This window comes from Macrotis lagotis, chromosome 3, assembly GCF_037893015.1.
Source record: "Macrotis lagotis isolate mMagLag1 chromosome 3, bilby.v1.9.chrom.fasta, whole genome shotgun sequence".
Taxonomy (NCBI): Eukaryota; Metazoa; Chordata; class Mammalia; order Peramelemorphia; family Peramelidae; genus Macrotis; species Macrotis lagotis.
In genome coordinates, this window is record NC_133660.1 from 91,048,347 (window position 1) to 91,064,113 (window position 15,767).

Genomic DNA, 15,767 nt, shown 5'->3' on the forward strand with positions numbered 1-15,767 from the left:
GTGAAGGCTACCACCAATCTCCTGGTCACCCAGTCTCACATCCTTGATTCCTCATTCATCCCCCCATATATAATCTTTTGCCAAATCTTCTCAATTTTTAACCTTCAAAACAACCCTCCTATATGTCCCTTTTGCTTCACTCAACAACTAACACCCTTTTAGCAGTCTTCATCACCTCCCATCTAGTCTATGTACAGGCACTTAGATAATGCAGTAGGTTAGGAACAGATAGATCTCCATTCAAATTTGGTCCCATGTCAAATTTGGCCTCAAACACTAGCTGGGTGACTCTGGTCAAGTAACTTAACTTCTCATTTGTAAATTGGGAACAATAATAGCACCTATCTTATTTTGAGGATCAAATGAATTGATATTTGTAATGCTTGTTTCCTTCCCTCTCTCCTTCCTACTGGTCTCTTAAATCAATTGTCTCCCTACTCCTATCCATCTTCCAACTAGGTTGCCAAGGTGATTTTCCCTAAAGTGCAGTTCTGATCTTGTCACCACCCCTACTCTATAAATCCCAATGTCTCTCAGTTACCTACAGAATAAAAGAAAAAAGAGAGAGCAGAACTAAAGAAAAGGAGAGAGGAAAGGAGAAAGAAAGGGAGTGGAGGAAAGGACAGGAGAAGGCAGGAGAAGGGAGGGGCAAAAGAAAGAAGAGAGTAAAGGGGGGAAGGAAGAGAAGAGAGGAGATTCTTTCTGTGTGATTGGGTGAAATTATAATGTCAAGCTGGAGTAGGTAAAAAGATTTACTCTTCCTCTAGATTGATTTCCAGAAGTTCAGAGATAATAGTAATTAGGGATGATTTTCCAGAAAGGATGGAAATGAAGCTCTTTCCCAGAGTGACCCTAGAACTACTACTGTCCAGTCTCATTGGTGACATTGGATAGAGTTGAGCCTCTCAGGAATCACTCATGGTTTGGTAGATTGAAAGGATATAAGCAAAAATGAAATAGCCTGGGGGCAACTAGGTGGTGTAGTAGATAGAGCACCAGCCCTGGAGTCAGGAGGACCTGAGTTCAAATTTGACCTCAGACACTCAATAATTACCTAGCTGTGTGGCCTTGGGCAAGCCACTTAACTCCATTACCTAGCAAAAACTGAAAAAATAAAATGAAATAGCCTGTGCTCTCAATGAGCTTATGTTCTTTGGAACATGGAAGATGATTCTGCAAAGGAAACTGAGTTGGAACAGCCAGATGGGTAGGAAGAGAAATAAAAGTGGAGATAGCAATCAGGAGTATTTAGTATCAAATATTGCCAAGAACTCAAGGAAGATAAAGACTGAGAAAAGGCCATTAGATTTCACAATTATAGGATCATGGGTTAATAAGTTAATGGAAAGACAGGAACACTGATAGAATGTTGGTAGAACTGTGAATTGGTCCAGCTGCTCTGAAAGCAATTTAGAACTATAAGAAAATAACTAAAACATCCATAACTTTGACCCCAAAATTCTACTACTACAAATTTATCCAAAAGGGGGCAAATATAGAAAAGTTCCACAAGGCACCAAAATATTTATAGTAGCATCTCTTTTTAGCAGCAAAGCACTGGAAAAAAAGGGGGGGAGGTGTCTATTGATTGGAGAATGGCTGAACAAATTATGGAACATGGCTGTAACAGAATATCATTGTGCTTTAAGAAATCATGTCTATTAGGATACAGAACTGCATAGTAAGGCTTGTGAACTGGTGTAAAAATGAAGTCAGCAGAAGGAGGAAAGCAATATACAGGATTACAACAATGTAATGGGAAAAAACAAGAACAAAATAATCAAAGCTGAGCATTATGTCATTTGCTTGGCCTCCATAGAAGAAATAGAAAAATGCATTTCCCTCCCTTCTTTAACATGATGATAATATCTGTCCTTTGTCTTGAAGGAGGAAGCTAAATCATCAGCTTCACTTTTTCTTCCAGAGTTTTCTGGATGCAGTGACCAAAGATGGATCAGGATGACCAGAAATGGCCCAGACTGTGAGGCAATCAAGGTTAAGTGACTTGCCCAAGGTCACAGAGCTAGGTGGTACAGTGGATAAAGCACCAACCCTAAAATCAGGAAGACCTGAGTTCAAAATCTAGCCTCTCTGAAGAGGGATTACAGATATTGGACAGGCTGAATTGTTAGTTTTGCAGAACTGCTTTATTTTCTTTCTTTTTTAATTCTTTATTAGAAGGGATTTATCTTTGGGTGTGCTAGGGAGAAGACAGAACTTATTTTGATGTTGATTTAAAGGGGATGTAAAAACAAAAGATAGCAATAAAATTATTTCTAAAAGCTCTTTAGTAATTCTGGAAAGAGCAATTCCCATAAAAGGTTAGGTTGAAAGTTTTAAAAATGAGTGCGAGAAGTGGAAGCAATGGAGGTAGACAGTTTTTCATATGATATTGGCTGTGTATTATTTACACAGCATCTGCTACTAAGCTAGGGATACATGGAAAAAAGGAAAACCGTCCTTGTCCTCAAGAAACTTCCATCTAATAAAGGATGGGAATTCAAAGTGTCATTGTGGAAAAAAATACGTGTAAAGACGTAACCTAAGAGAATGATGAGGGGAATGGGAGGGGGGGATAGCCCTCCTGCAAAAGGGACCTGAGCTACAGTCCCTAAGTGAGCCAGGGACCTTTTTTTTATGAAGGATTTTATTTAGAGTTTTACAATCCCCCCCCCCATCTTAATTCCCTCCCCCTACCCCCCACAGAAAGCAATCTCTCAGTCTTTACATTGCTTCCATGTTGTGCATTGATCCAAATTGGGTGTGATGAGAGAGAAATCATATCCTTAATGAAGAAACAAAAATATAAGAGATAGCAAGATCAGACAATAAGATAGCAGGGTTTTTTTTTCTGAATTAAAGGGAATAGTCCTTGAACTTTGTTCAAACTCCACGGTTCTTTATCTGGATACAGATGGTATTCTCCATTGCAGAGAACAAATTGTCCCGAGTCAGGGCCTTTGGCGGGGGCCTGAGCCGCAGTCCCTAGGGGAGCAGGGGCCCTTTGGCGGGGCCTGAGCCGCAGGCCCTAGGGGAGCCGGGGGCCTGAGCCGCAGGCCCTAGGGGGGCCTGAGCCGCGCCGGGGGCCTGAGCCGCAGTCCCTAGGGGGGCCTGAGCCGCAGTCCCTAGGGGAGCCGGGGGCCTGAGCCGAGCCGGGGCCCGGGGGCCTGAGCCGCAGGCCCTAGGGGAGCCGGGGGCCTGAGCCGCAGTCCCTAGGGGAGCCGGGGCCCTTTGGCGGGGCCTGAGCCGCAGGCCCTAGGGGAGCCGGGGGTCCGAAGAAGCACAAGTGAGGAAGGAGGGCCTTCTGGGCCAGGTTCGCCACGGAGAGGCAAGCTGCGAGTAGTCTAGAGGACGCCAGGAAAGTAATGCGGGCTCCGGCTGAGGCTCCCCACCAGCCTTCAGCGACACTGCTCAAGGGTCTCCGGGCTTCTGGTGGGACACGGCTTTAAGAAAGGTGTGTGTGGGGGCGCACTGCAGGTGTAGAGAGAAGGCGGCAGGAGGGGGCCGCAATACAGGGGACCGCAACCATGCCGCGGCACGAACCAGCAAAATCATCATCACCGCTGAGCAGCGCCACTCGCTCGGCCCCTTCTCCTGTGGGTAACCCGCATTCACCTGATGCGGATAGAGCGCTGGCCCTGGAGCCCGAGGACCTGAGTTCGGAGGTGACCTCGGGAGAGTCACCTCACCTGATGGCCCCCCCCAGGTGAACGGCCGCCCCGTGCCGCCCCCGGGCCCGGCCACCAGGACCGGGACCGGCCCGGCGGGAGTGAGTGCCGTTCCCGGCACGGCCACCAGATGGCAGGGAAGAGCCACGGCGCGCGCGGCGCGGTCCAGGCCAGGCCTCCCCGGCTCCGCCCCCTGCGGGCCGGCGGAGCGCGAGTCCCCGGCGAGCTGGCCGCCTCGGGAGGACGGGGCCCTGGCCGCCTCGAGCTGCCGCACAGGTGAGATCCCACTGGGCTCGGGCGAGCGGTCCGCGCTCCCGCCCTTCCCCGGGAGGTGGCCGCCGCCCGGGAGCGCCCAGCCGGCCGCGGGAGCCGGGACCTTCCCCTCCCCCTCTCCCCTCCCCCAGGCCCGCCATATTCCCTCGCACGTGGCTGCGGGAGGGGGCGGGGCCCGGGGCGGCACGCCATTGGCCGGCGGCGGGGGCAGGTCAGGGGGGCGGTGCGGAAGGAAGGGGCAGGACGCCAGGGAGCCATCCTGATTGGCTGCGGCGAGCGAGGGCCCCTCCCCCGCCGGTCCGGCGGCCGCGCGGAAGGAAGCCTCCGCCGCTCCCGCTCCTGCTCCCCAGGCTCGGCGCTGCGCGGGACCCGCATGCTGTAGGAGCCTAATAAGTGCCTGTTGTGGATCGGACCGCCCAGCGCGGCCGGCCCCGAGGGGCCCGACCTCAGCCGCCTGAAGCCGCCCCGCGTTTTGCATCGGGGCGCGCCCAGGCTGGGGGCCCGCCTGGGCCGGGCCGGGGCCTGTAGCGGATCCGGGGTGCAGCCCGCCCCGCCCCCGCCGGGGGATGCACTCCGTTAAAAACAGTGTTTGTTCACCTGGCGGGAGCTGTAGTTTTTCCTTTTTTCTTTTTCTTTTTTTGTGTCGGTTAAGTGGCTTGGCCAGGGTCACAGGGCTAGGTCATCGCTAAGTGTCTGAGGCCGGATTCGAACTCGGGTACCCCACTGCGCCACCTAGCGGCTCCGATTTTTTTTCTTTTTAAATTTTGGACTTGAGAGTCCAAAGTGTGAGGCCGAGGTAGCCTTGTGACCTTGGGCAAATCATTCATCCTCTCTCTGTTTCAGTTTCTTCAACTGGAAACTGGAAATACAAATTACATCTACCTCCCAGGGTTGTTATGAGAATCAAAGAAGATGACCTAAGACTTTGCCGGCCTTTAAATCCTATCTTTTAGCATTTAACATGAATAAACAACTTTCTAATGTTTTAACAAAATATTGTTTTTAATAACTATTTCTGGGGGCAGCTAGGTGGCGCAGTGGATACAGCACCAGCCCTGGAGTCAGGAGTGCTTGAGTTCAAGTCCGGCTTAATAATTACCTAGCTGTGTGGCCGAGGGCAAGCCACTTAACCTCATTTGCCTTGCAAAAATTCTAATAAATAAATAAAAATAAATAAATAACTATTTCTGTATCATTATCTCCCTTTGAGAGATCATGTATTATCTCCTTCCTCTGTCATTTAGGAGTTGGGTCACCCTCTGCTTCACCTCCTCCAGAGGTTATAAAAATACTATAAAAGTATTAATTATCCATTGCTGTTTCACCAAACCAAACTGGAGCAGACAGATAGCTATGGGAAGAATAAAGTTTGTCAGCCAAACTTAGTGTTATTGTACCAGGAAACTCTCTACTGTCTCATTTTTTCCAGCCCTGAACATACTGACTGAAGAAAAGGACTGTCTTTTCTGATCATCTTTACAAATATGAATTACACTCGATTCCTCACGGCAGTGAGTGCTGCAAGAAAGCCCTCTCCAATAAGGCTGCTGAGTGAGTATGGTCTCTGTTGTCAGATGCTTTCAAATATTGATGTTTTGACACTTGGACAAGTACTTGCAAGTCTCAATTATTTAGTTTTGTTGATCAGGAATTGATTACCCCAGACCTTTATTTCTTTTCCTGATCATTGCTGTGAACATTTTGTCCAGGTCACATAATTCCACCATCTTTAGAAGGTGAGTAGGAGAAAACAAAATTAGATCAAAGTACTGAAAACCCTTAACAAGACTGCCAAAAAGTTTTGGTTGAGGGGCAGCTAGGTGGCGCAGTGGATAGAGCACTAGCCCTGGAGTCAGGCGTACCTGAGTTCAAATGTGGCTTCAGACACTTAATAATTTTCTAACTGTGTGGCCTTGGGCAAGCCACTTAACCCCATTGCCTTGCAAAAAAAACCTAAAAAAAAAATGTTTTGGTTGAACAAACACTTATGAAGCAAATGCCACACACACACATATACATATATATATGAGAAACTATTCTAGGCACTGAATATATCTATATGTTAAAACATAGCTTATCTATATCTATATATATCTATATGTGTGTGTGTGTGTGTGTGTGTGTGTGTGTGTGTGTGTGTGTGTGTTAAAAAAAACCTGAAATTCCCCTGTCCTCTTGGAAATTGTATCTGCTGAGAGAAAACAAAATGTCACAATGCCCTTATGATCTTGGGCACATTTCCTTAATCTCTGTGTTTCCCATTTGCTTATCTGGAAAATGAGATATTTTAATTAGATTACTTTTAATATCCCTTCCAGTTCAAGATCTATGATCCTGTATTTACTGTAAGTAAATAAAGAAGTACAAATTAAAATAAATTGAAAAGTAAATAAGGAACAAAACAAAGGGATTTCAAAGCAGTGAGAAATCTAATGAGAATCTAACAAGATCTAAATCTAACAAGATCAAGAAAGGTCTCATATAAGCAGTGGTGTTTGAGTTGGATATTGTCCAAAGTGTCAACTTTGGTTCTCATTAAGAGGTTTTTAGATCAGTTATTTCATTGGTAAACTGAAAGTATTGTCCATTGAAGACCACCTAATTATTAAAAGCCTACATTATTTAACATTTGACTAATGCAGTCTCATTTGATCCTCACAACAGCCCTATGGAGTAAGAACTAGAGTTATTAGTGAGGAATTTAAACTATTCCAGGTACAGATAAGGAGACTGAGACTAGATGTGAAGGGAGAAGTAACTTGCCCAAAGTCACACAAGTGTTACGGGTGGATTCAAATCCAGCTAATACCACCATTCCATTACCAAGGAGTAGAAGGATCTCATTCACCTTTGATGGAAAGATCACTCTGTCCAATGAAATTGAGGGTCTTGTGACATACTGAAGTAAGATAAAGAGTTTTTTTCAGCCTTCTATGTCTTGAAGAAAGAAGCAATTTCACAGGCTATAATACAAATGCTTGTTGAAGAGTGATAGCCTGGAATAAAGTGGTTTTTGGTCATTTTCCCCTCTCTGTGTTTCTTCTAGCTGAACTGATGCAGAAATCACCACCATCACTCATTTCCTTGGCCGGAGGAGCTCCAAATCCTAACACTTTCCCCTTTAAGAATGCAAAGATTACCATAGAAGATGGAACTACCATTGAATTTGAGGAAGCGTTAATGAAGAGAGCCCTTCAGTATTCTGCCTCAGCAGGGTAGCTATCCAAATGATAACACGGTAACTTTCTGCACTAATTATCAAGAGTAACAGAAATGTCCTAAGTTCTGTGCTTAGCAGAGTTAATTGTGGTATTTTCCAACAGCTTTTGATTTAAGTTAGATGGGGAAGCAGAAGTAGAGGGAAAAATATTGTCGATAGGGGACTTATTGGAAAATAGTAATAGCTCGGATGGGTTCTCACAGTATGAATGAGTTTCAATGTGAGTCAGTGAGTTCTGAGATCTGTAAATTATCACAGCATCGCTCATTCACAATAGGCAGAATGGGGCCGCTTTGGGGTCAGGAATTAAATTAAATTCAACAAGAGTTAAATTGCCCACTATGCACTGTAAACTATTTTCAAAAGAAAAAAATGAAACAGTCTTTGACGGGGGGGGGGGGTGTTGGGAGGAGAGGGAGTAAATAATAGTAATAATAACAATAATAGCTACCATTTATATGACAATTGTGCCAGTTACGATTATATTGCTTTACAGTTTTTATCTCATTTGGCCCTCACAATAACCCTACAAGGTAGCTGCTATTATTTACATTTTATAGCTGAAGAAAGTGAGACAAACAAGTAAAGTGACTTGTCCAGTGTCATACAGCTGGTGTCTGAGACTGGATTTGAACTTGAGTTTCATTTATACACAAATAAGTAAATTAAAAGGTACTTTAAACAAATTTTCATTTACTTTACAAATATTTAATTTACAAAGTATTTATAAATAAATATAAAATACATTCCCATACATACATACATGCTTACAAGGGTAGGAAACGGGACTAGACTTATGATCATACTCTAGTATATATGTTTATAAACCCATATATGTACAAGCATGTGTCTAGATAGAGATATATTTATAAGCTTGCCCACAAGTTCACACACACACACACACACACACACACACACACACACACACACACACAGACAAGATAAGTTAACAAGCTTTTGTTAAGTGCTTATTGCCAGGAACTTTGTTATGTGTTAAGGGTACAAAAAACATCCAAAAAATACAAATTAAAAAAATCCCTGTCCTCCAGCAGCTCACAGTCTAATTGTCTCATTCGTTCAACTAACAGTTATTGGATTTGTAACATGTGCAAAGCATTGCCAAGTGTTGTGGATAATGAAAAGATAAATAAGACCATCTTCAGTCTTTATTTTTACATCGAGACTTTTGTCATTCTAAATTTGCCAATCAAAGTGTTTACTCATAGACTAGACTTCTGTATTACATTATGGTCACTGCTCATTAAAATAACTTTTTTTTAGTTTTTTTTAATAACATTTATTAAGTGCAAGTGGAAATCAGTGTATTTTATATTTTTAAAATGCCATTTTTATGTAGCTTAGTATGAGATTTCTCAAAGTATATTGACCATGTCTGTGATTTATGCTGCCACGGAAAGACCAAGGAGGCCTTTGACAAAATCCTTCAGGAATTGCACTTAAAGTCATCCCATCACTTTGCTAATCACTAAAAACAGACACCAATGTAGGCACTAGACTTCTGGGTAGTAGATATATTGGTATTTAAAAGAGTCACAAGAATGATCTCAAATCTAATAAACACGGCCTATCAAAAGCTTGACAGAGCCCAGCATTTCAGCCTAAGAAACATAAAGTACATGTAGCATGGTTGGTAAAAAGTTGGCCAAGTGGTTAGGAAAACCTGGGTTCAAGTTTTGCCTGTGTGTCTAGCTGTGTGTCTCTAAGCAAGTCATCTTTTAACTTCTCAATGCCCCACGGCATTTCTTTAAGGCTGTAAGTTACTGGGTTATATGCCTTGCCATGTCATGAAGAACCCTGGTCTAGACCAAAACAAAAATGAAAAACCTCCTAGGAAAGGAGATTATAGTCTACTTATATACCAAAAGTTGTTATATTTTGCTTTTTTTTTAATCATAAAGAGGGACATCAAGAGAAATTGGAGTATTTTAAGCTGCATTAGAAAATAATGATATTGGCTAGTAGAACACAAGGATAAGTTTCTTGCTTCCAACAATTGCTACCTGTATAATATTTGAGCATTGTCACTTATAACCATGACTTTAGATTCATCTGTTTAAAAAAAAGAAAGAAAGAAAGAAAAAATAAGAATTAAACCAGATAACTAGATGATTCCTGAGATCCTTTTGCCTCAAGACCCGAGATTCTCAGAATGTTGAAGGGAGGGGGAAGTTGGGCTGTTAAGATGACATCAGATCTTCTTTTGATAAGATTGTGTTCAGACCAGTCAGAGTAGCTCTACTTCATGTTTCCAAAAGTTCTACAAGAATGATTCTCAGTAAGGAGCTGGAAGCAAACAAGCAAGTTGAATGGAGAGGATTTCATTACAATAGCCTGCTTTTCCTTCCCTTCTATCTCTTTCCTTCCTGACTTCATGGCTTCTCACTCTTATTCCCTTCTGTTCTGAACTCTTTCTGAAATCCTCTCAATATATTAAGTTCCCTGCTTTCTCTGGACTTCTCTTCATTGCTGACCTTGGAACATAGTTGGGATGTAGCATGGTACCTGGGAAAGCACATCGGATTTGATGCCAGAGAAGACTTCCAATCAAATCCTGGTTCTGCCAGGTCACCTCTAGCCCTTCAGGAAGTCAGTTTAATTTTTCTGTATCTCATTTTCTAAATCTGTAAAATGAGGGCTAGATGACCTCTAAAGTCCTTTCCAGCTTTGAATCAGTGATCCTGTGACTTTATTCAAGATAATAATTAAAATATTGATCTATTTTTCTGATATAATATTGATATTATAATATTGAATTATTTCTAATATATATGTATGTGCATATGTAAAGACATAGGTGAGGGCCAGGAGTAGTACAGAGTTGGAGAATGGTGATACAGTAGGAAGATTTTGGAGCATTACTTGCCACTCACCACTGAGCCAGTGCTAAATTGCCTCTCATTCCCAGTATCTCTTATGTGACTAGGTATATCAAGAAGTTTCTGAAAACTTTGACATAGTAAAAAAGTTTCAGTTGGACCAAATGATAATTAATTTTTAGATCCTCTCCAGACTTGTTTTGTAAGGATTCTCTAATAATTAACTATGTTCTTTTTTCTATACTGGCAGAGACTCCAAAATGCAATTCAGAACATTGTGTTCTGCAGAATTATTCATGTGTCTCTGTAAAATCTGAATAGTAGAAACTTGTCCTTGCTTCCTTCAACATTAAGAAAATGCTATCCTTGACCATAACACCTCACTGAGAGCAGGCCCTAAGAAAATTAATTCCTTTAGAGATCAAATGTGACCTGATTGTCTGGACCAGGATTCTCTATCTGACCTTGTAGACTGAGATAGAATAATAATGACAACACCTCTAATAACTGAGCTTTACATAGAATATTGAGGCTTTCAAAGCAATGTCTAATTGGATATATCTCATTGGAATATCTCATTGGAAGTTGAGAAAATATTTCCCTCTGTAACCTTGAATGAGCCAGGAATGGGGTAGTGAATAATGAACTGGTCTTGAACCTTGGAATCCCACCATTGACAAATCATTTAGCTCTTAGTGTTCTAAGGCCAGTATTATCAAATTCTGATAGAAACAGGGGCTCCTTATCTGTACATAAGGATCCCTGCAGCTACAAAGTGCCTTAGAAAACTATATGGAAATATTATTTATGTTCTATTTATATTTTATTTATTTTGTAAAATATCCCAATTATAATTTAATCTGCTTGGAGCTATTCTTGGGAGTGGTGGACCTGCAGCCTAGCCCATGTTTGATACCTCTGCTCTAAGCAACAATTTAAAATTATAGATTGCTCAGCACTACTTTAATTGAGGCAGGGGAGTTGCTCAATTGATAAAACACTGACCCTGGAGTCAGGGGACCTAAGTTCAAATCCAGCCTCAGCCCCTTAACTAGCTGGGGGACTACAGGTAAATCCTTTCACCTCTGGTTGCCTTAATCTCCTGCAGAAGGAAATAACAAATCACTCCAGTACCTTTGCCAAGAAAACCTTCATGAACATTATTGGCATGTTATGGTCCACATGATCATGAGAAATCAGACCAAACAATCAGTCATGACTGAACAGTTCAACCCTAGGCCAGTGAAGTCAGAGAGCCAGGCCCTATCCCTATCCGACCCTGTGTGAACCTGTCATCTTGGCAAAACTTTGGATTTTGGATGACGTTGTTATTGCATATGATGTAATGAAGAATTCTTGGCTCACTCTGAAGCAGCAAGATCTCCCTAACAGGGTTTTGGGTTTCTCTTGGGTAACTTTCAGCTTCCACCACTCACGATTAAAGTTAAGGGAAGTGTAATGGTGAGAAGAGGCTTGTCCAAAGATATTGCCCCAGCATTCCTTGCTTTCCTCCACTCCCACCTTCCTTAATGTCCAGCATCTGCACAGTCTGTTCAAATTTACAATTCTTTTTAAAATGACTTTTGTTTTTTGCATCATGAATATTTCCCAAGATATCTTTCTCCCTCCTTGAGAACCAGCCATTATAATAAAGAACTAAAATAAAAAAGAAGTAATTCATTAAAACAAACAACACATTGAAAAAGCCTGACACCAAATGCCATAATCAAGTCCTCCAGCTCTGCAAAGGAGGGGAGGGTGCTCAGGGATTTTTACTAATGTATGAAAGAAACCCACAATGCAAACTGTATGGAGACAAAGTAGAGGGTAGATAACTGTATGGAGACAAAGTAGAGGATAGATAACTGTATGGAGACAAAGTAGAGGGTAGATAAAGTTGGAAACAGTTCACTCTTCCATTGCTCAGTTAACTTGACATGGATTAAGGCATTAAATAGTTTCTTCCAGGCATTGTGGGTTGCCTTTCCCCTTTGATTCTCTACTCTTTCCATTCTCCAGCTCGATCCCTTTCACAGTTTCTCCCAGGTTTCTTTTTTTCCCCCTTGCTGAATTCATAGATCATTTTAAGGTCTCCTGTTTCATCACAATTCCACCACACCCTCCCCTGCATCATCAACCCTCTTGAGTGTCCAGATCTCTCAGCCATCAAAACCTCCTGCCTAGACAATCCTAACTCACCCACACTGGACATGGGAGGACATCATCATCTAACCCATACACACTGTCCTGGAATGCCCCAGCCTTATTGTTTCCCTTGTAATATCTACACACTCAAAAGCCCACAGTTATATTTTCTCACAGCTGATCTACAATAATTTTAGGGTCAGGATATTGCTACATAGAAAGATATTGACAATACTGAGCCTGGTAGCAGAAAGACCTGAATTCACATCCTGCCTTAGACACTTTCTAACTTTTTTACCTTGAACAAGTTACTTAATCTCATTTAGCCTCAGTAGTTTTCTTAGTAAAATGGGAATAATAATAACCTCACAGGGTTATTTTAGAAGACAAAATTAAATGCACATGCGCACAGACTCACACACATATACATGTGTGTGTATTATATCCACATATATACATACATACATACATACATACATATATTTATATATAAATACACAAATATAATTTTATAGAATATAATTATATGATCTGTAATAAAAATGTCATTTTATATCATTAATATTTATGTACACATAACTTTACAAACTTTAAAGACTTCTATAAATGTGAGCATATATATATATGTGTGTGTGTGTATATATACATGATATTAGGAATTGAAAGTCTGATGAATTTTCTCCCTTAGATGGGATTCCACTACTGAGATGTATATTTAAACTCTCTGCTTGTTTCCTCATTCTATTTCCCATTAAGGGAGATCTATAATTGATAATCAGTCAGTGTTGTTAATCTCCTTTAGAGAATCTCAGAAGCAAGGAAAAATACCATTGTAATTAGAAGTAAGTTTTATTTTACTCATAAAACAATAGAGATAGAAATAAATTTTATTACAGGGTTAGCTTAACTCTTCAAAAATAATATACATGGCTGCTTATATAGACAGAAGATGATTCAAACACAGAAACTTCCTTTAAATGAAATCGATGAATTAAAATGCTTCTATTGAATTCTAAATGGAACAACAAAATAATACACATATTTCTCAGAATGAAATGAAACTTTTATAAGTTTATAAGACCAGTGTAATAGGGTATAGCAATATTGCAACCAAGTATAAAAAGACACAAATAGTTAATGCTTAGTTTTTATAATGCAATAAATTGTGGTTCAGGGATCACAAAAAAAAAAGACACAGATCCAAATGGACATTTAGTAATGAAATACCAAATAATGAGTAGATCAAAAACAAAGCATAGAAACAATTGATAATAGAATTTTATATGATATTAATGAAATAGTACATCAAAAAATTTAAAGATGTAGCAATCCTTGAAAAAAATCATTTCTAAAAAAACCACATTAACAAAATTAAAATAGTGAGAACTAATGAATGAATATGCATCTTTTTAAAATTAGGAAGCCATAAGTAAAAGTAAAATAAGCACAAGAGAGGAAATATTATCGCGTAGAAAGGAAATAAACACATGAGAAATAAAAATAAAAAGTAAATATGCTTTTTTTAAAGAGACTAATAAAACTGATAAACAATTAAATAATCTGTTAAAAAGAGGACCAATAATAAAAATAAATACAATAAGCATGATCAAACTACAGCAAAACCAGAAGTAATATAAAAAGAATAATCAGAACATATTTTGCAGTTTGTTCAGTCATTTAAGTCATGTATATCATAGCATGCCAGACCCTTCTGTCTTCCATTGCCTCCCAATGTTTGTGTAAGCTCATGCTTGTTGCTTCCATAATACTATCTATCCATTCATTCACTGCTATCCCCAGTTTTTCCTTCATTCCTTCCCAACATCAGAGTCTTTTCCAATGACCTCCATCTTTTTATTATACAAAGTATTTTAGCTTCATCTTCAGTTTTTGTCCTTCAAATGAATAACCTGAATTAATTTCTTTAAGTGTTGACTTGGTCTCCCTGATATTCATGCAAGGCACTCTCAAAAGTCTTCTCCAGGGGGTAGCTAGGTGGCACAGTGGATAGAGCACTGGCCCTGGAGTAAGTACCTGAGTTCAAATCCAGCCTCAAACACTTAATAATTAACTAGCTGTGTGGCCTTGGGCAAGCCACTTAACCCCATTGCCTTGCAAAAACCTTTTTTAAAAAAGGCTTCTCCAGTATCACAATTTGAAAGCATCAAGTTTTGTGGTGTTCAGCTTTCCTTATAGTCCAACTTTCAAAGTCATAAATCATTGTTGGGAAAAACACAGCTTTTACTATACAAATCTTTGTCAGCAAGGTGATGTCTGTTTTTTAGTATGCTCTAGATTTTCCATAGCTTTCCTTCTAAGAAACAAGCATCTTTTAACTAAATGGTTGCAAATAACCCTCAATGGTGATCTTTGAGCCCAAGAATAGAAAAATCTGATAATATTTCCATTTCTTCTCCATTTGTCAGCAGCTGCCATGATCTTAATGTTTTTTTAATGTTAAGCTTGCCATTGCTAACAAAACTGAGAACAGAAAAGAAATAAAGGAATAACTTTAAACATTTAAAATATTCAAACTATTGGAAGACCAGATGGGGATCTTAGATAACCCAATCTCAGAAAAGGAATTACCAAAGGGAAAAAACTCCTGGTCCTGATGAATTCACCAGAGAATCTTATCAAACTTTTAAAGAACAATTAATACCAGTACTTCACAATTTTTGTCAAAAACAGAGAAAGAAATCACCCACCCAGAATTCTTTAGTGAAACAAATATAGCCCTAATACCTAAGCAAGGGAAATATTAAACACAAAAGAACTACTGTAGTATGGTAGAACAGTATAATAACTATTGGCTCAAGAATTTTAAACCATACATTTTCAAAAAGACAATAATGATTTGTCCAAGATATCATTCATTATGATCAACTATAAAATGCATTTCTCTAAAATGAAAAGCAAGTGTCATAAGAAGTGGAGACACTATTAATGATCTTTCACAATATAGGAATGAAGCAAGGATGCCCACTCTCCTGACTGTTATTTGATATTTTTCTGGAAATGTTCACAATAGCAATAAGACAAGAAAGAAATTAAAGACAGGAAAAAAAGGAGATAAACCCCACCCTTATTTGCTGTTGATATAATGGTTTACTTGGAAAATTCTAGGGAATCAACAAAAGATACAAAATGAGATAATAACTTCATCAAAGTTGCAAGCTACAAAATAATCATTCAAAAATCAAGTCTTTCTATGAGATAATAAAATCCAAGAAGCAAAAAATAGAAAGGGAAATCCCATTCCAAATAACTAAAAAATGCATAAAGTATCTGGGGTGGGCCTCCCAAAGCACATAAAAGACATATATATTAAATTATAAAGTGCAACAAAGAGTAACTTAAATGGTCCACAGTAATAAGAGTATCTTCTTGCTCTTTATTAAACCATTGCCTTTGCTATTTGATTAAAATCACTTCCTTGACAATTCAATTCCCAGCTCCTTTTTCATTCTTATTTCTATTACTTCCCTTTACTCTCTTTTCAGGACAGTAGCATCCCTAAGAACTTCCTTCAAAATATAACTCAAGAGTCACCTCTTACATGAGACCTCTATTGATCTGTCATTAGCACACATTACTACTACCCCCACCTTATGTATGCTGTAT

General features: G+C 40.1%; 1 protein-coding gene across 3 annotated transcripts in view; it reads left to right on the forward strand.

Annotated features, from left to right (window-relative positions):
- The first annotated feature begins 3,844 nt into the window (after positions 1 to 3,844).
- AADAT (aminoadipate aminotransferase) overlaps positions 3,845 to 15,767 on the forward strand; it is a 42,552-nt gene continuing 30,629 nt past the window's right edge. Inside the window, exons 1-3 of one of the 3 annotated variants that reach the window (XM_074228967.1) lie at positions 3,845 to 3,944; positions 5,371 to 5,492; positions 6,988 to 7,156. In XM_074228967.1, the coding sequence (XP_074085068.1) occupies positions 5,426 to 5,492; positions 6,988 to 7,156 (236 nt within the window). In that variant the 5' untranslated portion in view covers positions 3,845 to 3,944; positions 5,371 to 5,425. Of the gene's footprint in view, positions 3,945 to 4,240; positions 4,320 to 5,370; positions 5,493 to 6,987; positions 7,180 to 15,767 lie in introns of those variants that run through there. The other 2 variants (XM_074228968.1, XM_074228969.1) reach the window with 2 other exon arrangements.